Below are 23979 nucleotides of genomic sequence, written 5' to 3'. Positions count from 1 at the left end.
TCAGTGAGCTTTCAAGTTATAAAGATAATAGATTCCTGTCACAATTATATAATAACAATAAATAAATAACAAAATAATAAAATATTAAAAAAAAATAACCGTGACATTACGGTAGTGTGTATCAGTGCGCTCTACTCTACTGCGCAACATCATATTCACAAACAGGAAACGCGCTTCGGGGTTGTGCTCATGCTACGCAGTTTACGCAGAGCTCAGAGTAATGGCGTCTGTGCGACGACACCAGCTCACAAGACTCACAAAATGAAGCGACGGAGGGAATATTCGTGTTAGCAGAGGGTCTTTAGAGGGGTTTGTGGCTGCGGGACTGCATTGAGAGGCGCAGAGCTGACAGGAGTTAAGGACTTTCACCAGTTCAGCGCGATGATAAAGCTCAAGTCCAACCAGACGCGCACGTATGACAGAGACGGCTATAAAAAGCGCGCGGCCTGCCTGTGCTTCAGGAGCGAGCGCGAGGAGGAGGTGACGCACGCCAGCAATCACTGCGGCTTTATTTTTACTTTAAAACATACTTTAACTCTAAATATAATCAGCGTATACATTTAGCAGTGTTAGAAGTAGAGTTGTACGTGTGTGTATGATGGATGTGTGTATTGTAGTACGACCACAGAACGATATCTGCTCAAATCTGTTTTGTTTTCGATAAAGTAACGTTATTTCTGTAGTAAAACTTACCGTGGTTAACGCTACTATAATTTCTGTCAATATGATACGGTTTTTGTTACTACTGTAAACACAAATTACTGTGATATTATATCTCCCTCAAAGTGTTGCTAAAAAGTGGGTTTAACTTCTGTGGGTTTAAAAAGTGGGTTTAAATCTGCATGTGGTTAATCTCATGCGTTTTAAACTATGTAAATATCAAATACACTGGTGTATGATTATAAATCAGTACAATAGAATTATTAATATATGAATATTGTACCTTAGTACTGCCATAGCTGTGTTTTTATTATGACCACAGCCTATTTTTATGACCATGTTGGCTAATACCAGGAAAGCACAGCTGGAGTAATTTAACAATCTCAAAAGTATCTCAAGTAGTAACAGTATTCAATACAATTATATATATAACATTTAGTGTTTATTTGCCATGTTAAAATATTCCAGAGTTCAACAAGCGCACTGTTTGTTGTCAGTTGTCACTATCAGTTTATTAATTAATTTGTCAGTATTCATTTACTTTTCCATAGCCTTTAAATGCTTCACCCTCACTATATCCGTATCAGTGATTTTGTTCGGCTAAAGCACTTAAAATCTGAAACACAGCATATGTTAGAAGTAAAACGAGTTATGAATCGTTGCATCTTGACTTTAAAGTTGTCTCCGCACATTAAACCAGGATATGAGGAGGAGGAGGGAGAGATAAGGTTGTGTGGCAGATCATTGATCCGCATGTCTCCTCTGCAGCGCTCTGACGTGTGCGTGTGTGTGTGTGTGTGTGTGTGTGTGTCAGGTGCTGTTGGTGAGCAGCAGCAGTCACCCCGACCGCTGGATCGTCCCCGGAGGAGGGATGGAGCCGGAGGAGGAGCCCGGAGCCGCTGCTGTCAGGGAGGTGTGTGAAGAGGTGGGCTCTCCTTCTGTGACACACTCATTACTGCGGTGACGGACTCATGTGACATCAAGCAGAATCAGTTCAAGGGTCGCACTAAATCACTTTACAAGCCAGAATGTACAAAATTGTGTAATGTTAATGCATGTCTGTTCATTATGCATAATGTTTTTATTTATACAACGGAAATTAAAGGTGGGGTATGTAATTCTTTTTTTTGGACATTTTTTCAAAATCACTTAAAATCCTATTCCTAACCCACTTACAGCCACTGAGTTAGAAGCACTGAAATAAAAATTAAGCAATTTAATCATCTGTGGAGCAGGCAGGACTCAAAAAACACCAGCCAATCATTTCCAAGACCACCTAGAATCATTGGACAGTAAGTGTGTCAATCAATCGGTCGTACCATTGATTGGTCCATGTTCTTTGAATGGGTGGAGTCAAAGGAAAGAAGGTAGGACCTTTCAAAATCTACCGGCCGTTTTGCAAATCACATACTCCACCTTTAATTGGATACAAAAAAGATTAATAAATGCCGTAAAAGTATTCTTCCTCATACTTCCTCATGATGCCCAGTGCATTAGCTAATGTTTGCTGAGTGAACTTCACTGTAAGTATTACCGGTTTAATGCTCTATTCCTTTCTTACAGTTTCCCTGACTGTACGTCTGCATCGTTAGTCATGCAGTTTTCCAAGCTTAGTCGAATAATAGGAATTGCTCCACATGTGAGGATTACTCAGAGCCACAAACACAAATCATCTTACGTCTACTTGACGAGCTCTTTTGTTTGCTACAGTATTTGCAGAACATATAGGGCCAAATCTGTTTTGTTTTTGTTCTATATTTTAATATGGTACAGTGATTTAGATGAATTAAAGGAGAACTCCGGGCAATTTTTAAGTTAATCTTGATCGTTATACCTTAGTGAGTCTCGCGCTGAAGTCCCGTGGGAACTCCCGTTGTAGCCGGAAAAGGTAAATAGAAGTGTGCAGGTGGAGGAGCGTCGTGTGTGTGAAGAGTGTGAGGCTAGTTCTTCGTCTGAATACTCGGCTTCGAATAAATAAGGATGACCATCAAACTCAAAAGCCTCTTCCATGTGTTCAAAATCTTCTATATTCTCCATAGTTACGTTACGAACCATTTCTTCTTCACTTGTGAGCAACTCCGATCATCACTCTTCACACACATGACGCTCCTCCACCTGCACACTTTTACCTATTCCCCGCTACAACGCGAGTTCCCACGGGACTTCAGCGCGAGACTACAGCTAGCCGTCTCTAAAACACTATTTAGGTGAATTTAAACAATGGATAAGTTGCTAAACGCATGTTGTTGTCATGTAAGGACCCTGTTCATGAACAGACATTTTAATTGCATTTTGTGTCTGTTAAGAGGTCTGGGTAACACTTTATTTTACGGTGCCCGTGATACAGAGTAATTACATAATTAAGTACTTAGTAGTAGATGTTGTAATAACATGTAACTACATGTACTTAACATGTAATTAAGTTATGGAACAGCCTGTACTTACACATTGTAATTACGCACATGTAATAGGCAGCTACTGTTACACATATGTAACAAGCCGGGTCAGTTACATATGTGTTACCGACTTGGTACAATGTAATTATATAAGAAAGTACTTAGTACTACACAATGTAACAAAAAGTGCTTAAATATTTTACTAAGGTGTGAAAAAGCCTGCAGGGGTAACATGGGCTGTTACGCCTATGTAATGGTCAAAGTCTGTTACAAAGCTGTTAGTGTAACCGGGGGATTCAGATCTGTACTTTAGTTCGAATTAACTCACTAGTTCACAGCATAAATACATGTAGTAGTTTCCTAATTACATTGAAATTACATAATATTACACAGGGATACGCTACGTAAAATAAAGTGTATCAAGACTGTACTTAAGTGTACCTCATGTGTATCTACATACCTTATCCATCTGTACTGTAGTTTGGATTAACTCACTAGTTCACAGCATAAATACATGTAGTAGCTTCCTAATTACATTGAAATTACATAATATTACACAGGGATACGCTACGTAAAATAAAGTGTATCAAGACTGTACTTAAGTGTACCTCATGTGTATCTACATACCTTATCCATCTGTACACATGAGGTACACTTAAGTACAGTCTTGATACACTTTATTTTACGTAGCGTATCCCTGTGTAATATTATGTAATTTCAATGTAATTAGGAAGCTACTACATGTATTTATGCTGTGAACTAGTGAGTTAATCCAAACTACAGTACAGATGGATAAGGTATGTAGATACACATGAAGTACACTTAAGTACAGTCTTGATACACTTTTTGTTACATTGTGTAGTACTAAGTACTTTCTTATATAATTACATTGTACCAAGTTGGTAACACATATGTAACTGACCCGGCTTGTTACATATGTGTAACAGTAGCTGCCTATTACATGTGTGTAATTACAATGTGTAAGTACAGGCTGTTCCATAACTTAATTACATGTTAAGTACATGTAGTTACATGTTATTACAACATCTACTACTAAGTACTTAATTATGTAGTTACTCTGTATCACGGGCACCGTAAAATAAAGTGTTACCGAGGTCTGTAAGTCTTAAAATGTATTAAATCAGATTTAGGCCTTAAAAGGTCTATTTTTTACTTATGAGAGATCTTATATTTTAGATGACACTATGACTTGGACATATCTAAATCCTTTACCAAATTAAAATGATCTAATTAGCATACATATTATTTTTATTATTATTTCTTTGTGGATTTGCTTTTTCACGTGACAACTCACGACATTTACGACAGTACGTCTGTCTCCTGCCCGCGAAAGGGAGAGTGAAGGGAAGAAGTGGGTAAATGTGAGTTCGATCGTAAGTTCATTGTTTGTGCGTATGGGTGTGCGATATATAGCGTCTATGATGATATCGCCATTATTTGTTTTATATGTTTTAACGGTGTGTGAACGATCGAGTTTGTCACTCACGTGTTCACTGTGTGATGTGATGTGATGTAAGCAGTTATATTCTATATATATATATATATATATATATTAGTGCTGTCGAAGTTAATAACGCGTTAACGCAAAGTCATATTAATGGCACTATTTTTTTTAACGCAGCGCATATTTTCTGTTTGACCCGTGGCGTGGCCCAACCACTAGTTGGAGAAATGGAGATACACAGTGTTGGCAACTTAGCGACATTGTAGACCCCTTTAGCGATTTTTCTTTCTTTTTTTTTTTTTTTTTCTTTTTTTTTTATCTTCAAAAAAAAGTGCCCAAACCTTATTTAGTTTCTGAGAATCGCCGGTCTCTCTCTCTCTCTCTCTCTCTCTCTCTCTCTCTCTCTCTCTCTCTCTCTCTCTCTCTCTCTCTCTCTAGTAGAGAGGAGCAGCGCTTTAATTCAGTTAAACACAGATATTATGTTGCTTCTCTTATTTTACATGCCAGTATTGCCGAAATCACAGCACAGATATTGTCTTTATCACCGTGTCCTAACTACACGCGACGCGATAAAATTCCAGCGACAGCAAGTGTGTCTGTCCACACTAGACGCGACTGTGAGACGCCACACGTCAATCAAAAATCACAGCCATTCAGAACAGCGTGTGGGCGGAGTCTCTCTGTGAAAGCGCACTGCTGGCCCGCACTCGCATTGGAAATGGGTAAGGACATAATCAAATCAAGAAATAACATTATTAAAAATCAAAACATTAACAAAATATACTCATTGACTAATTTTGTTATGAAGTACAGTTGTATGTTTGCATAGAATTCAGTTTGAACGCTATATTATATGCTTTCAAAATCTGAGGTAAATTATCCATTATCGCTTGTGGCACAGTGACCTATTTTTAAAGGGCACCTATTATGACATTTAAAATGTTCCTAATGTTGTTTAGGGAGTCCCCAACAACAGTTTTACATGCATGCAATGACAAAAAACACTTTTGTTTTCGTATAATATGCATTTATTTTTACCTGATTTGCTCACCGACTCCCAAATGAATCGTTCAACGACTCGTTTTTCAAACCCCTCCTTTGCGCGACGCTAATCTGCGTTGATTGGTCAGATGACCCAGCAGTGTTTATAGAGATAATACTTATTTTTAAAACGGAGTACAATGATGCTTTTATCAATTAAATTGTATTATAATAATGATTATAGTCCACTGCTTTATAGTTTGTAGTAAAAAACGAAAAATAAGATAAATAATTTAATGTTATGTTAGCGAGCATAGCCCAGAGTTCATATTGTAAAAGCACAATCAGTCTTTGTTTGCGTTAGTCCGATGCATAAACATAACGTTTTTACAAAAAAAAAAAATGCAGTTACGTTACTACGAGGTATTATTCTATTCTTTAGACAACTCCGAAAACAACGACAAACACTTCACATATCTCAATACAATTGTCATTGAAGACCTAGAAGCTAAACGGTGCTTACACAACAAACAAAATAATTATTAAGCATGCTACATAAAACATAAAAGCAACAATTATTAATAACACTTACAGGTTGTGATACAGAGGAGGAAGCTGATGCAAATACACTTGGAACTGAACCTTCCTTCAATATCAGCGAATCCAAGTTTGATTGCATTTAAAAAAGCAATCGTCTTCAAAATGACGCGAACAAAGCACAAGGCTCGGACTATACTTCTGTGGTATAGTGAATTGTAGCCACTAGTCTTCAAATGCTCCTCCTTGGGCAGATGAAAAAAGTTGTCTTTTGAGCCGCACTTCAGAACACAGCGTCTCGTCGCCATGATGTTTTCCTGCTGGCCTTGGAGCGCAATAAGTGGGCGTATCGTATTCAAATAACTTGACAAGTTGACGTCATCTAGTCAAAGAAAAAGCTTCGGTCTTCTAACGATTCATAAAAATGACTCAGAGTCGACTCTCATTTTTGAAAGACAATAACTTTATATACGGTGCACTTTCATATTTCAAACTTTGCAGGATGTTTTTGTTCACTTAGATCTATGTTACACACTACATGAAAGGTAAATTTCAAAATTCCATAATAGGTGCCCTTTAACTAAAAATAAATAATGTGTACTCATAACCAGTGTAATTTCTTCATATGACAATCAGTTTATCAATCAATGAGATCTCTCAGTCGCAGAAATAGGAACCGTTTCTAAATTAGAAACTTTGCGTGTCGCCGTCGCGTCTGGTTAGGACAAAAACTCTGATTAACATGGAAAAGATACCTTTTATCGCGTGTCGCGGCGTCGCGTGTAGTTAGGACACGGTGTCATGTATTTGATTTCATCAAACGACGGCTCGATTATCAGGTTTTTTTGTACAGATTAACATCTTGGATGGGAGAGCTGGTTATGTCTTAATGAGTCGCGTTTCAGTCACTATTTCATATTCATTCCGTTGTTTGACAACAGAAACAGTCAAATATACTAATTAAAATAGTTTTATTGAGAATTGAGCTTCATCACAATGGGCACAGAGAGAGACAAACTAATGTAATAATAAATGTACATTCAGCATTTTCAGAAGAGCTGCCCTGTCATGTTTGCTTTAGTAAATTGATCAGTGCAAAGAAAGAGAAGTAATGGGAACCTGGTGTTTCTTTGCTCTTTCTTCATGTGTCTAATAGACATGAACAAGTTCTTTGAAAAACATCCATGACCTTTGAAACATGTCTCGTCTTCATGCTCTATGTTGAGTCTCTATCTCTAAGTATCAATTTAAGGTACATTTAGAACAAATAAAAAATGTGTGATTAATCGCGACAATCATGCGATTAATTGCGATAAAAAAATGTACCGGTAATCGATTGACAACCCCTATATATATATATATATATATATAACAATTAGTTTTTGTCTTAGTTATATCATATGATGTAGTTATACAATATTACACGAGCAAGAGTGCCGTTTTCAAATGCAAAATTGCAAATGTGATATTTATTTTATACAACAGTGAAATGTTAACATTGTGAGTTACATTTTAGACACAATATTGTTTTAAATTTTTTTCGCCAACAAAACTTTCAAAATGAAACCCCAGCAGAACCGAGTCTCCGAGCAACAACAGAAATGATTTTCTTTACTGACCGAATCCGTGTTTTGAACGAATCCGTTTAATTATTGATTGAATGATCCTTTGAACTTGCTTCGTTCCTGAATAAATCAGCCGTGTGAACGAACCGGTTGAATGAACGACTCACTGACTTGCCAGCGCCGCCACATACTGGCAGTTTCAGTTTCATATTTAAAGTGCCTGTTAATTAAAAATCTGTAATCATTTCATATTTAAATATTGAATTAGATTCATGCAGACTAATTGTAAATGCAGTGTAAATATATGAATGCCACTTATGCACTGCAAAGCTGGATTTTGTTGATGCTTTCATTTGATTGGTAACAGCCCTATTCTGTGTTATTACTTAACATAATTTAGTTTGAATGTTAGAATTTGATATAAAAGGTGATGCATACATCTAACAAGGTAAAAAAAGCCCTTATATAGATAAAATACCCCTGGAAATCACTTTAACACAGCGTCACTGCTGTGAACTGACCATCACATAGAGAATATGAATGTCTTCATGAGTCAGCCGTCCACAACTGGCCTAAACCAGCCACCGTACCCGCACAAAACACACATGGCGAAATATCATCTAATTATTGTTATCAACAAAATCTTTGAAAATATCAAGATATAATTTTCTTTTCAATACCGCACACCTCTAATGTACAGTATTAATGTGAGTTCATCCAGGTCTTAAAAAGCCTTATATTGCAGTGCTATACCCTGTGCTGAACGCCCGTGTCTCACTCCGCATGTTCTCTCCCACAGGCCGGAGTCAAGGGCACGTTAGGAAGATTGCTCGGCGTTTTTGAGGTGAGCATTTTCTGATGTGAACAACAGCCAAAAACAAATTGTCACCACGCCAAGTCATGTTTTGAGAATAATCTCATAGAAGGCATTCTACAGGAATAACGTTTTGAGATTAGTAGTAATTATTTAGTAAAGTTTTTGAAGTAAAAAATGACGATAATAATGTTGCAGCATTATAGATTTTTATTTTATTTAATAACTAATCGATAATGGAAATAATCAACAGCAGATTTGATGATCGATTAATCATGTCTGCATGCTTTGAATGGTAAACATCCATCAGCCGCGTGTGGTTATTTACAGTAGTGCTGATTTATTACTGATTTCTGTGTATAGAAAGTCACACAGTACATAGACATAAAATGTAGGTTTCAAATTCTACACGTAAAACAAGCACTAGTGTTTATATGATAGCAGTAACTGTAAAAGTGCTATTTTAATCGAGTATATAACTGTGTTTCGATCGGTGTGTGTGTTGCTTCTCGTTACATGCAGTCTAGCTTTTGTTTTGTTCATAATTTAAGTTATTTTAAGTCCTGCTTTAAATTGGTAAGCAATTGTAATTGATATTTGAGTTTTGAATGTATGGTTTTTGCAAATTGCTCATTGTTTGAAGGACAAGGACACCATTGGGCAGGATGTGGCATAAAGAAAAAAATATATACTTTTTTTTTGTTTTTAAATTATAATATTATATATTTTGGTACTATACGGCTATCCGTACCACACAATGGCCTACCCGTCACTGGGGTTAAGACCAATCATATGATGGCCTACCCCTAACCCCACCCCTAAACCTACCCAGTCACTGGGGTTAAGACCAATCATACGATGGCCAACCCCTAACCCCGCCCCTAAACCTACCCGTCACTGGGGTTAAGACCAATCATACGATGGCCAACCCCTAACCCCACCCCTAAACCTACCCGTCACTGGGGTTAAGACCAATCATACGATGGCCTACCCCTAACCCCGCCCCTAAACCTACCCGTCACTGGGGTTAAGACCAATCATATGATGGCCTACCCCTAACCCCGCCCCCAAATCTACCCGTCACTGGGGTTAAGACCAATCATACGATGGCCTACCCCTAACCCCGCCCCTAAACCTACCCGTCACTGGGGTTAAGACCAATCATACGATGGCCTACCCCTAACCCCGCCCCTAAACCTACCCGTCACTGGGGTTAAGACCAATCATACGATGGCCTACCCCTAACCCCGCCCCTAAACCTACCCGTCACTGGGGTTAAGACCAATCACACGATGGCCAACCCCTAACCCCACCCCTAAACCTACCCGTCACTGGGGTTAAGACCAATCATACGATGGCCAACCCCTAACCCCGCCCCTACCCGTCACTGGGGTTAAGACCAATCATACGATGGCCTACCCCTAACCCCGCCCCTAAACCTACCCGTCACTGGGGTTAAGACCAATCATACGATGGCCTACCCCTAACCCCGCCCCTAAACCTACCCGTCACTAGGGTTAAGACCAATCATACGATGGCCTACCCCTAACCCCGCCCCTAAACCTACCCGTCACTGGGGTTAAGACCAATCATACGATGGCCTACCCCTAACCCTGCCCCTAAACCTACCCGTCACTGGGGTTAAGACCAATCATACGATGGCCTACCCCTAACCCCGCCCCTAAACCTACCCGTCACTGGGGTTAAGACCAATCATACGATGGCCTACCCCTAACCCCGCCCCTAAACCTACCCGACACTGGGGTTAAGACCAATCATACGATGGCCTACCCCTAACCCCGCCCCTAAACCTACCCGTCACTGGGGTTAAGACCAATCACACGATGGCCTACCCCTAACCCCGCCCCTAAACCTACCCATCACTGGGGTTAAGACCAATCGCACGATGGCCTACCCCTAACCCCGCCCCTAAACCTACCCATCACTGGGGTTAAGACCAATCACACGATGGCCTACCCCTAACCCCGCCCCTAAACCTACCCGTCACTGGGGTTAAGACCAATCATACGATGGCCTACCCCTAACCCCGCCCCTAAACCTACCCGTCACTGGGGTTAAGACCAATCATACGATGGCCTACCCCTAACCCCGCCCCTAAACCTACCCGTCACTGGGGTTAAGACCAATCACACGATGGCCTACCCCTAACCCCGCCCCTAAACCTACCGTCACTGGGGTTAAGACCAATCATACGATGGCCAACCCCTAACCCCACCCCTAAACCTACCCGTCACTGGGGTTAAGACCAATCATACGATGGCCTACCCCTAACCCCGCCCCAAAACCTACCCGTCACTGGGGTTAAGACCAATCAGGGATGACTATACTATATTTTTTAATAATTTGTAATTATTGGGTTTTTCATCTGATGAATCAGGGCTCCAGACTAACTTTTTTCACTAGGAGCACAGTGGCCCCCAACTGAAAATTTTAGGGGCACAACAAGAAAATTTAGGAGCACACACCGTAAATCAACATACTAACCAAATATTCACATTTCTACTAATTTCCAGTGTATTACTAATAAATACTTAATAATAGATGCAGAAATTACAATGCCTTTGCGCTCTGATTTAACGTTACAGCCTCTTGTCTTCTAAAAGCAACCGGCAGTTGATTTATTAACATGTCACGGCATACTCTATGCTTGAGGCTAAGATTGTGTTTAAATATTGTGTTTAAACTGTGAAGTTCCTGCACTGTCGGCAAACTTCGTGTTCCCCGCAGTTATGGGGTAGCGACTGCAACATACGCAGTTAATGGAATTCGTCTCCTTACAGCACTACCTCAGCCAGTCTTCCCGAAAATAGTGGGTTCGGCCTCTTTCGCCACTAAAACCTCTCACTCCGAATCATCATCAGACTGTGACACTGTACTAGGGCTGCAACGTTTCAAATAGCTCACGGTTCAGTTTGTATCACGGTTTTAGGTTCACGGTTTCGCGCACAAACCTAGATGCGAGTTCTCTTTCACGTCTTGCTCTTGAATGTTTACATTGGCAAAACATAAATGAGTTTAGTTTAAACACCGATGGGAACGTCTGCAGTTCAGGTCTCGCCGGCGCTCGTGCGCTATCAACTCCCGGGTGATGACGGCGTAAATGACAGGTCATGTTCCAGCATTTGGCACTTGCATTGAACAATGTTTACAAAGAGTAATCGTTTTGATTATCGCTGTTGTAATGTATTATTTGGTAAGCCAGAAAGTGAATTTAACTGGCACAGTAGCCGGAGGTCGGAAGAACGAGTCAATAGTTCGCTTGCTCGTTGCTCAGACGCTCATAGCAGGCTGTGATATTTGTCTCCGTCTCCTTCCCACAGACGCGCGCTCGGTTATCTCTAGGGCCCTCCCCCTCCACACATTAGCCACTTACAGGGGCCATTCCCTATTCTTCTCGCACTCATTGGCCTGCCACACATTTCGGATTCATTGATAAGCCCCTTCCACGTTTAACGTGTAAAAAATTACTGGTCGCACATGTGCGACTGGATGTAAAATTCAGTCGCACACTCTCAAATTTTGGTCGCAGTCTGGAGCCCTGTGAATCAAAGAATGAATGACCAGATAAATTGATTATCAAACAGTAGTTGAAGCCCTAATTTTGCACTGTTGCATGTGATCCTTGTGATTGTAGTATTGTCTGAGAGGCGGAAACTTGTGTTGAAATGAGTTTTTCTTCACAGAACCGAGACAGAAAGCACAGAACGTACGTCTACGTTCTCATCGTAACTGAGGTTATGGAGGACTGGGAGGACTCTGTGAATATTGGTAAGATTTTGAGAAAAACTAGTAGGTTAGCTTGTGCCACAGTCATGCTGGGTTTCCAGTAGAATCCCAGAAATCTGTAGCCTGGGAAAACCCAGACCACTTCCGGCAAATTTAGATTTGCTCTGCAAGTGGGTCTGGCAAAGAGCCCATTGAAACCCATTTCCAATCCGCCGAAATCGCGGCACCAATCAGAAACGTTTTACACGATGACGACAGAGCAGAGACGGTGACGCAGATTTTGTACATTACAAAGATGGATGCCGCCGTGGAACATCACAACATCACTCGTTCGAATCAGCTATCGCGTCTGTTTCAAGCGATTTAAAATTGTCATTTTCGTTAACACAAACAGAGAATTGCTGAGAGTCTCGAGATGTTTCTCCGTCGCTCTGCATACGTCATGTCATTCATCGCTCTGATTGGTTTTAGATCTTTCCGACGTCCGTTGGTGACGCCCCTGTGGAAATGAATTGTCTATGGAGCTTTGCCAGACCCTTACTCAGTTACAACTGAGAGGGTCTGGGTTTTCCCAGGCTAAGAAATCTGCTCTTGTTTGTCAAAACTGTAGTTATATAATTTAGTTAAAGTGGCAGCAACTTTATTTAGGTTGAATTTAGATTAGTGCTGTCAACTTTAAAGGATTAGTTCACTTCAGAATTAAAATGTCCTGATAATTTAAGATGTTCATGTCTTTCTTTCTTCAGTCCAAATAAAATTCCCTTATCTGTCAAACTTATTTTATTGTATTGTCCTGGACTTAATACAAGCAGAAGGCTCTTTTATGAAGTTACTTCACTTAAGGACATATTTAATGAGATTATGCCTGAAAAGGTTTTGGATTTTTTATCATATGTTAATTTTAAAAATCTTGTATAAAGACTTGCTGTTTTTGTTGATATTTGTATTTTTGTAAAAATAGCTTTGAATGCTGACATGGCATTAAATAAAATAATCTGAATATTGAGTCGAAATGAAGGTTTTTGAGGAAAACACACCAGGATTTTCTCCATATAGTGACTTCGACGGGGTTCAACGGTCTCAAGGTCCACATGTGAGTTTCAGTGCAGCTTCAAAGTCTCGACACGATCCCAGCCGAGGAATAAGAGTCTTATCTAGACAAACCAGCGGCCATTTTCTGAAGAAAATAAACATTTATATACTTTTTAACCACAAGTGCTCATCTTGCACTAGCTCTGTGATGCGACACACATTACGTGATCACGCTGAAAGGTCACATAGGCAGAAGAACCGACCCATTGTTTACAAAGTGAACGTGCAAAGACAAAGTGAAATGCTATTTACAAAAAAGGTAAAGCAATGTTGAAGTTGGAGGAGAAAATGAGATGAGTTTTTCGCCCTACAAACGTGATTTTTTCAGCGTGATCACGTAATGAAAGTATATAAATGTTAATTTTTTTTTTTTGAAAATTACCAATCGTTTGGCTATTTAAGCTTTTAACCCTTTCGCACGTACGATCACACCGGTGTGATCAGTCTTGGCTGGTCCCTGGAGCGTACGATCACACCGGTGTGATCAGTCTTGGCTGGTCCCTGGAGCGTACGATCACACCGGTGTGATCAGTCTTGGCTGGTCCCTGGAGCGTACGATCACACCGGTGTGATTAGAACGGTCAGCGCATCACGTGATCAACTGCTAAATTCAAATGTGCTTTCGCGCGTTGGCTGGCGCTGAGCCAGAGATGGACGTGCTCGCGCTTGTCATATATCACAACTATTCAGTGTTTTCAACCACATAATGTTTATTTTAGGTTTCAGGCATTTAAAATCACATAAGTACTAGCAAACCACTGAATTTGAGTTTGTAAAATACACACAGATGTCTATGGAAGCGCCAATAATAATCCTTTCCATTATAATAAGACGACATGTTTTATTCATATCAGATACACAATGTGTAAGTAGCTTTACATTTTACCCTATTCTTCTCCCAGTTAACCTGCCACTTACTTTCATGTATTTCGTGAGAAGTGGAGGAATTGACGTGTTGTAAATCCAGCACAAACTAACATGGCGCCGCCCATCGCGCATACAGCTCAACTAACGCGATCGTTATAAAAGTGTTTAAACAACCAAACACATCCACATGCACATATTTGACAATCGGAATATCTGTTTCTCATGCTATATCTAACATATTTTTGAATATTTTGAATCAAAAAGAGAAAATTACATAAAAGCAGATCATCATTCATTCAGCGCTGTGTTGTGTTTGCGCTGTGTCACGTGACAAGCAATGACGCGTCACCATGGAAACGATAAAGTGACAGGTTCTAAATAACGGTCGCCTTGAAAAACTCAGTTAGAATATTTTAAACTTACGTGTGAAAGGGTTAATAAGACTCTTATTCCTCGGCTGGGATCGTGTCGAGACTTTGAAGCTGCACTGAAACTCACATGTGGACCTTCAGACCGTTGATAACCAGTGAAGTCACTATATGGAGAAAATCCTGGAGTGTTTTCCTCAAATTTCTTTTCCACTGAAGAAAGAAAGACATGAACATATTGGGTGACGTGGGGGTGAGGAAACTTATCAGGACATTTTTATTCTGAAGTGAACTACTCCTTTAACGCATGTGATACATTTTTCCAGTTTAACGCATCAAAAAAATTTAAGCATCCGTTTTTTGTCATCCTTCGCCTACCTTTACATGTTCACGTTCTTCTTCATGCAAATGCTTTTAAACTATTCAAGCGCGACAAGACAAAGAGAATGTCCTTACACACACACAACGCACAGAAAGACGCGTGCCAGAATCAAGTTATCTTTCGCGCTTGAATGAACAATAACAACACACAATTATGCCAAGATGCCCGTTTTGTCGAGCATCCTCATAAGAGACGTCTTAATTAAAGTCTTAAATGAACATAAAGAGAAAACGTGCCGCTTGTGAGATCTCACTAATGCTGTCCGTCAATAATGCTAATCAAAGCAAAGTACTCACTGCTCCTCACTAAAGAACTTTTGTAGCTTTAATAAGGATTCATCTAAATATAATTTATAGTTTTATGTAGTGCATTTGATAACTTTATTCAATTTCTGTATTTTCTACCTGTTAGGTTGGAAGGGCACAGGTAAATATGACATTTATTATGGGTTTATGTGAGGATTGTTTGACATTTACTTAAATTAAAAATTGTTAAAAAAATGTAAAGCCTAATAAATGTAAAAAATAAATACAAAAGAAGATCGCTTTCAGTTACACTTGTAATTAAGGCTGTAAACGATTAATCACATCCAGAATAAAAGTTTTTGTTTACATAATGTGTGTATTGTGTATAATTATTTTATAAATACACACACATGCACATATATATTTAAGAAAAATGTGTTAACCCTTATGTGCTGTTGTGGCTGTTTTCAGCCACTATGGGGTATTTTTGAGTCTTATTTTGGCCATAACTTTTTCCGTGTTTCAGCAAATGGAATGATTTTTGGTGACAAAGCTTATTTTTACACATATTTTAGGAAAATGCTTTGAAAATTTTCAAAAACTCAACAGTACACTCTGGGCAAATTCACTACCCTTTCGTTATGTTCGTGGCTGAAAACAGCCACTACTTTAAACTGCTGTAAAAATTGATCAGATAAATATTTTTTTGCCATTTTTTTTGCATAAATCTATTAATCAACCTCAGTCCTGTTCAAAACTACTAAATGTTTTAAAAAAAATCAAGATTTTAACTCTTTAATTGCCAAATTCATAAATTATGTAACTGATTTGGGAGGGGAAAAAACACAAAATTACTTATTTTCAATATAAAATGTGATTGTGGACTGGATTTTTTTTTACCTTTTATCACAGTCTTGGACATGTCAAAGATTAGAAACAACATTGGTTTTGATGCATTGTTAGTTTTTGTGCAGCATCAGATTTTAACTTTTTCTCCCTCATTTACTGTTCGTGGCTGTTTTTGCCCCATTGACTTCCATTATAACCACATTTTTTGATTGCAAAGCCATGACACCATAAAATCATGCATTTTTGATTGTTGGTGGTTTTCCCTGTTGGGAAGAGGTAAAATTTGTAATTTTTACTGTTGATAACCAGGTGGCACCATTAACCCTTTAGATAGGCCTGTTCAAAAAAAAGCTTAGTTTCTGGCTTTTACATGGAGTTATATGGAGTATAATAGCATAATAAAGTGTGTGTGTGTGTGTGTGTGTGTGTGTGTGAGAGAACTCACCTTGATGCGTCTGAGAAAATCAAAATATGCACCTCAGCTCTCAGAACTACATGGAGTAAACAAAAACAAAGTAAGTGTATTTATGCATCTGCCTTTTGATGGTGAGAAATGCAGACTAAACAAAAACTAAGCAAGTGGAACACTTGCATGCAAGCCTGCTGGTCATTTGATGGTGAGAAGAGCAGCAAGCAACATGAGAAAGGGCTTGACTTGCAGTGAAGTTCTAGAGATGATCATGCAGCCGGACCCTCCAGCGAGCTGCAGGATGTATTGTCTTCTCCCTCTGACACCACAGACTCAGGAGACTCAGATCCTGATTTGGATGTGGCACCCTCATCATCCTCTCTAGCTTCCACTGAAGGCGAGGGGGATTCGGAAGATCCTGGGTCTGGGTGGATTGGGAGAAACGGCGAAGTGTGGTTTTCCACCAACGGGGAGACAACTCCCTTTCTTCAGCCTGCCAGAGGCGTGACTCCAGGGCCGACGAGATGATTGACCTCATTGTCAGCATGACCAACCTCCAAAACGCAGAGCTCTGGTGATTTCTTGAATCTTGAGAGGGACATGGTGGCTCTAAAAATCGCACGACCACTGTGATCATCCCACAGGCAACAGGTGGACTCCCCTCTGGACCTGTAGACGCCGGCCAAAATCAGTAGCCCCATGTAGGCACGGAGATCTGTGGAGTCCACCCCGGTCCAGTTTCTCATTGTGCGGCGCCCGTAAAAAACAGATTGAACACAGAATCAATGTTCTGGACCCTTGCGATGGCATAGCGCGTCGGCCATGAAGTCACGCCTCTGGCAGGCTGAAGAAAGGGAGTTGTCTCCGCGTTGGTGGAAAACCAAACTTCACCGTTTCTCACAATCCACCCAGACCCAGGATCTTCCGAATCCCCCTCGCCTTCAGTGGAAGCTAGAGAGGATGATGAGGGTGCCACATCCAAATCAGGATCTGCCTCTCCTGAGTCTGTGGTGTCAGAGGGAGAAGACAATACATCCTGCAGCTCGCTGGAGGGTCCGGCTGCATGATCATCTCTAGAACTTCACTGCAAGTCAAGCCCTTTCTCATGTTGCTTGCTGCTCTTCTCACCATCAAATGACCAGCAGGCTTGCATGCATGTGATAAAGATCCACTTGCTTTGTTTTTGTTTAGTCTGCATTCCTCACCATCAAAAGGCAGATGCATAAATACACTTACTTTGTTTTTGTTTACTCCATGTAGTTCTGAGAGCTGAGGTGCATATTTTGATTTTCTCAGACACATCAAGTTCTCTCTCTCTCTCTCTCTCACACACACACACACACACACACACACACACACACACACACACACACACACACACACACACACACACACACACACTTTATTATGCTATTATACTCCATATAACTCCATGCAAAAGCCAGAAACTAAGCTTTTTTTTGCACAGGCCTATATAAAGGGTTAATTGTGCCACCTGGTTATCAACAGTAAAAATTACAAATTTTACCTCTTCCCAACAGGGAAAACCACCAACAATCAAAAATACATGATTTTATGGTGTCATGGCTTTGCAATCAAAAAATGTGGTTATAATGGAAGTCAATGGGGCAAAAACAGCCACGAACAGTAAATGAGGGAGAAAAAGTTAAAATCTGATGCTGCACAAAAACTATCAATGCATCAAAACCAATGTTGTTTCTAATCTTTGACATGTCCAAGACTGTGATAAAAGGTAAAAAAAAATCCAGTCCACAATCACATTTTATATTGAAAATAAGTAATTTTGTGTTTTTTTCCCTCCCAAATCAGTGACATAATTTATGAATTTGGCAATTAAAGAGTTAAAATCTTGATTTTTTTAAAAACATTTAGTAGTTTTGAACAGGACTGAGGTTGATTAATAGATTTATGCAAAAAAAATGGCAAAAAAATATTTATCTGATCAATTTTTACAGCAGTTTAAAGTAGTGGCTGTTTTCAGCCACGAACATAACGAAAGGATGGGAATTTGAACAATGCACAAGGGTTAATTATATATAAAATGGTTGTATTTATATATAATATAAATTATTAAAAAATATATATGCAGTATATAAATGCAAATATTTCTCAAACATGCATGTGTGTGTATTTATATATACAAAATAATTATACACAACACACACACATATTATGTAAACACAAACTTTTATTTTGGATGCGATTAATCGTTTACAGCCCTACTTGTAATGTTGAATGACTATAATTAATGTTTAAAATTGGGGGGGAAACATTTTCATGAGACATTAACAGCTGTATTAATATCAGTGATACTGTCCCTCATTCATAAAACGATGCCATTAATCAAGTATTTACTGTCTTTATGTTGTTTCTACATTAATTTGGAGATTAACTGTAATTATTACATTATGAAATCTTATAAAAACATGTTTTTAATCGTGATTAATCACTGTAATTAATTTAGTAAATCGTTTTTAATTGTGATTAATCACTGTGATTAATCTTGTCAATTGTTTTTAATCGTGATTAATCACAGTGATTAATCTAGTTCATTGTTTTTTAATCGTGATTAATCACTGATTAATCTAGTTAATTGTTTTTAATCGTGATTAATCACTGTGGTTAACCTAGTTAATTGTTTTAATCGTGATTAATCACAGTGATTAATCTAGTAAATTGTTTTCTAATCGTGATTAATCTAGTTAATTGTTTTTAATCGTGATTAATCACTGTGATTAATCTAGTTCATTGTTTTTAATTGTGATAAATCACTGTGATTAATCTAGTTAATTGTATTTAATCGATTGACAGCACTAATTTAGAAGTAACTGTTTGCAATTTAGTTTTTGCCAATGTTACCCTGGTGAGCATACTTGGATTTATTTATTGATTCATTGATTTATTTTAGAAACACATTAGTGAACATGTGTCTGATCGCAGTGAGTCGGGCACAAGGTGAATGCAGACTGTGTGTTGTGTGTTGTTCACAGGCAGGAAGAGGGAGTGGTTTAAGACTGAAGATGCCCGGCGTGTGCTGCAGTCTCATAAACCCGTGCAGGCCTCTTACTTCCAAGCCCTTCAGCAGGACTGTGTGTCCAGCAACGGCACATACCACATCAACCAAAACTCTCTCTCCGGCATCAGATAACCTGCACAATTATCCCGTGTCCTACCTTTTCTTACCCGACTCAACCACTATCACTGTTTTTTATTTCAGCACATTAATGACAACATTGAATGAAATCTGATTGCGTTTTACCAGCCTTTTTAGTGTTCAGACACAGAATACAGTCTGAGATTAGAGAAAAGTCCAAGAATCGTTTGCAGATGAAAGGTTGTGTTGTGTTTTAAGGAATACTTGCATGAGATCCTCATTTCCTGACGTCAGGCTTATTGAATGCAACTACACTATTGTGTCTTGAAGTAAGTGGTGTTTAAAGAGAAAGCTGTCAGAAGTGTTCATAATGATGATGTTTTGTGGCCCTTTGGTTCTGCTGTGTTTGGATGTGCTGTTTTATAGAGTTGGTTGAATTATTTGCATGAGCATGTCGCACATTAATGATCTTAAAATACGGGGAGTCTTAGGCTTTCGTGATGTGATCTAAACCGAATGTGGATGTTTTCTTGGTCACAATGATGGACGGGGCCATTCAACGTTCGTTTGTTTGTTTGTTTGGTGGTAAAATCTCATATTTAGTTTTAGTTCTTTAAACTGCTAAACAAAATGGGTTTCATGTCTTAAATTGATCAAAAGGAGTTGAAATCAGCCAATATTACACAGTCATGTTGGGAATCCTCACAAACGCAGGTACTGGCAGATAGGTTTACAAATACACGTTTGCAAAATGTTCTAATGTTGATGGGGTTTAGTGGTAAGTAGACCGCCACTTTTACCATTGAAGAAAATCGTGATGGAAATTGAAGGAAAGACACTTTTCTGTGTCTGCAATCCTAGATGTCCTGGTGAAAACGGTTTCAGTGAAAAAATATTTAATTAGGTGGCTTAATGTCCAGCTCACTGAGTGCACTTGTTGTGTTGTGGTACAGGATTGTATGGAAGAGAGAAGAGATTCTGAAGTTGAGTTAAGGTGAAATGAGCCCGTTCAGGACATCATTAGCATAAATCTCATACGCTGGACCTCTCCAGCGACTGCTGATGTTCATCCTCACTCTTCTGAGGGGGTTGCACCCGTAATCAGAGCACAATAGCAACAAGCTACAAATGTCTCGTTATTTCAGTTTTAGTTGTAATAATTTCAAATTATTGTTTGTCCACTCATTAACTATTGTGTGTGTGTGTGTGATAATGTGAATGGTCGAAAGACTTGATGCCAAGGTTAGTCGTCTGTCTAATGAATTGCCTCTCGTAAGGGGATGATTTTGTTTGAAATGTTTACAACTTGATTGTAGTTTCTCTTCAGACACTGGATATTCACTGACCTCTTTTCATTTGTTGTTGATGTCTGTTAATAATGTGTCATTTCATTTTTAAAAGGCAAAAGCGCCTTGGTCTTAAACTATTTCATCTGTCCTAATTATAAATTGTTTCTCTTTCTTTTTTTTTCTGATTTATACATTTTTCACAAACATAATTCAAATGAGAATTGTTTAGGTCTCAAGTGAACTAGTCTTATCAGTATTTCAATGTATGTTTTTGAAATATTAATTGGAAAGCTAAAAAGATACTGTTTTGTAATAAGATTAATTGACTAAATCCAATCCAAAGTTGGTCCTCCAATGTGTGTATAAAACACTTATTTCAATGGTAAACTTAAAATGGACTGCATTTAATGGACTGCATTTTATATAGCGCTTTCACAGACCCAATGGCCACCAAAGCGCTTTACATTTTGCCTCACATTCACCCATTCATACACTGACTAAAAGCTGTGGCCCAACAACAGCGCATTTAAAGGTGCAGTATGTGATTTTTCACTGTTGTTATTTGAAATCAAGCCAAACAAACACATACCCCTGCCTTTATTGTTCAGCCCCAAACTGCTAAAAACATGCAATTAATGAGTAGGTGTGTCTTTATCATAGCTGAAGCCAAGCAAACGGCTGATTGGCTCTCTTAACTCCTCCCCCATCATGAGTGAACACACCCCATTTGCTGATTGGCTCACTAACTTCTCCCATCATGAGTAGGCACGCCCCCTATTGCTGATTGGCTCACTCTAACTCCTCCCATCAAGAGTGGACACGCCCCGTATTGCCGATTGGCTCACTCTAACTCCTCCCATCAAGAGTGGACACGCCCCATATTGCCGATTGGCTCACTCTAACTCCTCCCATCATGAGTAGGCATGTCCCATATTGCTGATTGGCTCACTCTAACTCCTCCCATCATGAGTAGACATGCCCCCTACTGCTGATTGGCTCACTCTAACTCCTCCCATCATGAGTGGACATGCCCCATATTGCTGATTGGCTCACTCTAACTCCTCCCATCATGAGTAGACATGCCCCCTACTGCTGATTGGCTCACTCTAACTCCTCCCATCATGAGTGGACATGCCCCATATTGCTGATTGGCTCACTCTAACTCCTCCCATCATGAGTAGACATGCCCCCTACTGCTGATTGACTCACTCTAACTCCTCCCATCATGAGTGGACACGCCCCTACTGCTGATTGGCTCACTCTAACTCCTCCCCCATCATGAGTGGACACGCCCCTACTGATGATTTACAAGTGTTTCTCAGAAATCATTTACTGCACCTTTAGCAGCAGTGGCAGAGACTGGCGATGCCCATCTAATGATGATTAATATGATCTTTCTCTACACATTTATTACAATCATTAGTGGAATGTGAATAAGCAATGAACAAAACACTCTTCGTACTGAAATAATGCCAGATTTGTTCCTGAATTGTAAATGCTGCATTATTTGAAAAAGTGTTTACACTTACTCAATTTTTGTGTCTTTAGAGAGAGACTTTTTTTGTTGTGTAAAGTATTCAAAATCATTTCAAGAATCTACAATCTTTCCTCAGTCGATCCCCTTTTGTAACAAGCCCACGGTTTGCCCCGTATCGCTCTGCTGTATCTGATATTGGGGACAGAAACTCGACTCAAGACTGTATAACACTTGTGTCAACAATCTATTAATAAAACAAAAATGCTACATGCATATCATGAATTACAGGTGCAGTTGTCAACATTTGAAGTGGATCAAAAAAAATCATGAATATATAATACACACATCATTTGTAACAGAAATCAGGACTTCTACCTTGTAGCCATTTCAGAGAAGAGCAATTAGGCAGCATTTTAAATAAAGAGGTGCGCTTCGGCTTAGCTCCAGGTTACCTGAAAATTCATTTTGAGATAAGTTAGCAAAACAAACACTGCTGCTTTTTTTTTATTATGCTATTTTTTTTTTTTTTTTTGCAAGACAAGCTTAAAACCTCCTACCCACCCCAACCACTCCCCCAGGCATTCATACCACAATCACAACCACAATCACCACACATTCAGTGTTATGACAGGAAAGCATACTGTAAATACAAAGCAAGCACAAAGCAAACAAAATTAATAACATAAGAAAATAAAAAATAAAATAAATCAATAATACTGATCAAAAATCAATAAACAAAAAATACAATACAATTAGCAAAACATTTATCACATAACACATGGTACACCTTTAAAGATAAAAAGCACACCTAATATGTATATCTCTAACTCAAGTAAGCAGACATTCAATTTCTTATCATGCTCAGTTATTTTGTTGCTATAATTGTTTCCAACATATACTGATAATAAACTCTATTCTTAAAGTGTTTTACACATACATTTGATAAAGTTTTAGCTTTAAAAATAAACATTTTACCCATCAAAATAATCATATTCAAAAAGTGTGTACATTTACCCTCAAAGACACATAACAGAATATTATATACTGACCCGTATACTGACCCAAAACTTAGCCACATGTGGGCAAAAATAAAACAAATGCATCAGGTCCTCCTCCTCATGCCCACAGAACCTGCAACATTTTTTTTCTATCTGCCATTTGAACAGAGGTTTTTTTCTGCTGCTTTTTAGGCAACGTATATATATATATAATTACAGCGTGGTTTGTTGGGTTGAATTGCTTTCTCACCACAAGTGAACCACTCCAGAGTTCGTGTTCAAGCGGGCCAAGACCTTGTTCAGGGGATATCGGACTGATGCGAGTGTGAATGCCATGTTCATTCCTAAACGAACCAAACTATGCGTCCGGTTTGGAAACCATTGCTTCAGACGAGCCAGGTGTCAAACGCCCTAAGAGACTCTGGAAGAAACCAGAGCCTGAAGAACCGAAGCGTGACACTTCTGCCGGCCTGGGGCTGTAATGCAGACTGAGCAGTGGAGACACTTTGCTTTTTCATCACTACACTCAAACTACAGGCTGAAACTGTGATTTTTCACATGATATTTCCTTTGATTGTGTACTAAGATATCATAAATCAATAATATCCATAAGTAGTTTATATTTTCCACAATTAGGAGAAACTCGAGAAATTGGAATATGGTGCAAAAGTTCATTTACTTCAGTAATTCAACTTAAAAGGTGAAACTAATATATTATATAGA

The 23979-nt window shown here is 39.0% G+C and overlaps 1 protein-coding gene and 1 long non-coding RNA gene across 5 annotated transcripts; one reads left to right on the top strand and one right to left on the bottom strand.

The window, feature by feature from the left end:
• Nucleotides 1-123: 123 nt before the first annotated feature.
• nudt3a (nudix (nucleoside diphosphate linked moiety X)-type motif 3a) lies at nt 124-21163 on the top strand (the record flags this gene model as incomplete). 4 transcript variants are annotated; one of them, XM_079588246.1, is made up of 6 exons in its annotated part: nt 144-480; nt 1475-1585; nt 8404-8448; nt 12123-12207; nt 15286-15300; nt 19389-21152. In XM_079588246.1, the coding sequence occupies exons 1-6, from the start codon at nt 382-384 to the stop codon at nt 19544-19546; spliced, it is 513 nt and encodes a 170-aa protein (XP_079444372.1). In that variant the 5' UTR covers nt 144-381. The 4 variants fall into 4 exon arrangements, with proteins under 4 accessions (XP_079444374.1, XP_079444372.1, XP_079444375.1 ...); XM_079588247.1 differs by having other exon boundaries at nt 247-480; nt 1475-1573; nt 19389-19546; XM_079588248.1 differs by lacking the exon at nt 15286-15300 and having other exon boundaries at nt 124-480; nt 19389-21163.
• On the bottom strand, nt 19863-22924 carry LOC306985698. The gene is made up of 3 exons (XR_013794842.1): nt 21939-22924; nt 21274-21523; nt 19863-21168 (listed from the first exon to the last, which is right to left on the bottom strand). It is a non-coding gene; the product is annotated as an uncharacterized lncRNA (long non-coding RNA).
• Nucleotides 22925-23979: the final 1055 nt, after the last annotated feature.

Source organism: Phoxinus phoxinus (genome assembly GCF_949152265.1).
Source record: "Phoxinus phoxinus genome assembly, chromosome: 18".
In the NCBI taxonomy this organism is placed as follows: domain Eukaryota; kingdom Metazoa; phylum Chordata; class Actinopteri; order Cypriniformes; family Leuciscidae; genus Phoxinus; species Phoxinus phoxinus.
Note: the sequence above shows the minus strand (reverse complement) of the source record. Positions and strands in the feature narration are given on the sequence as shown.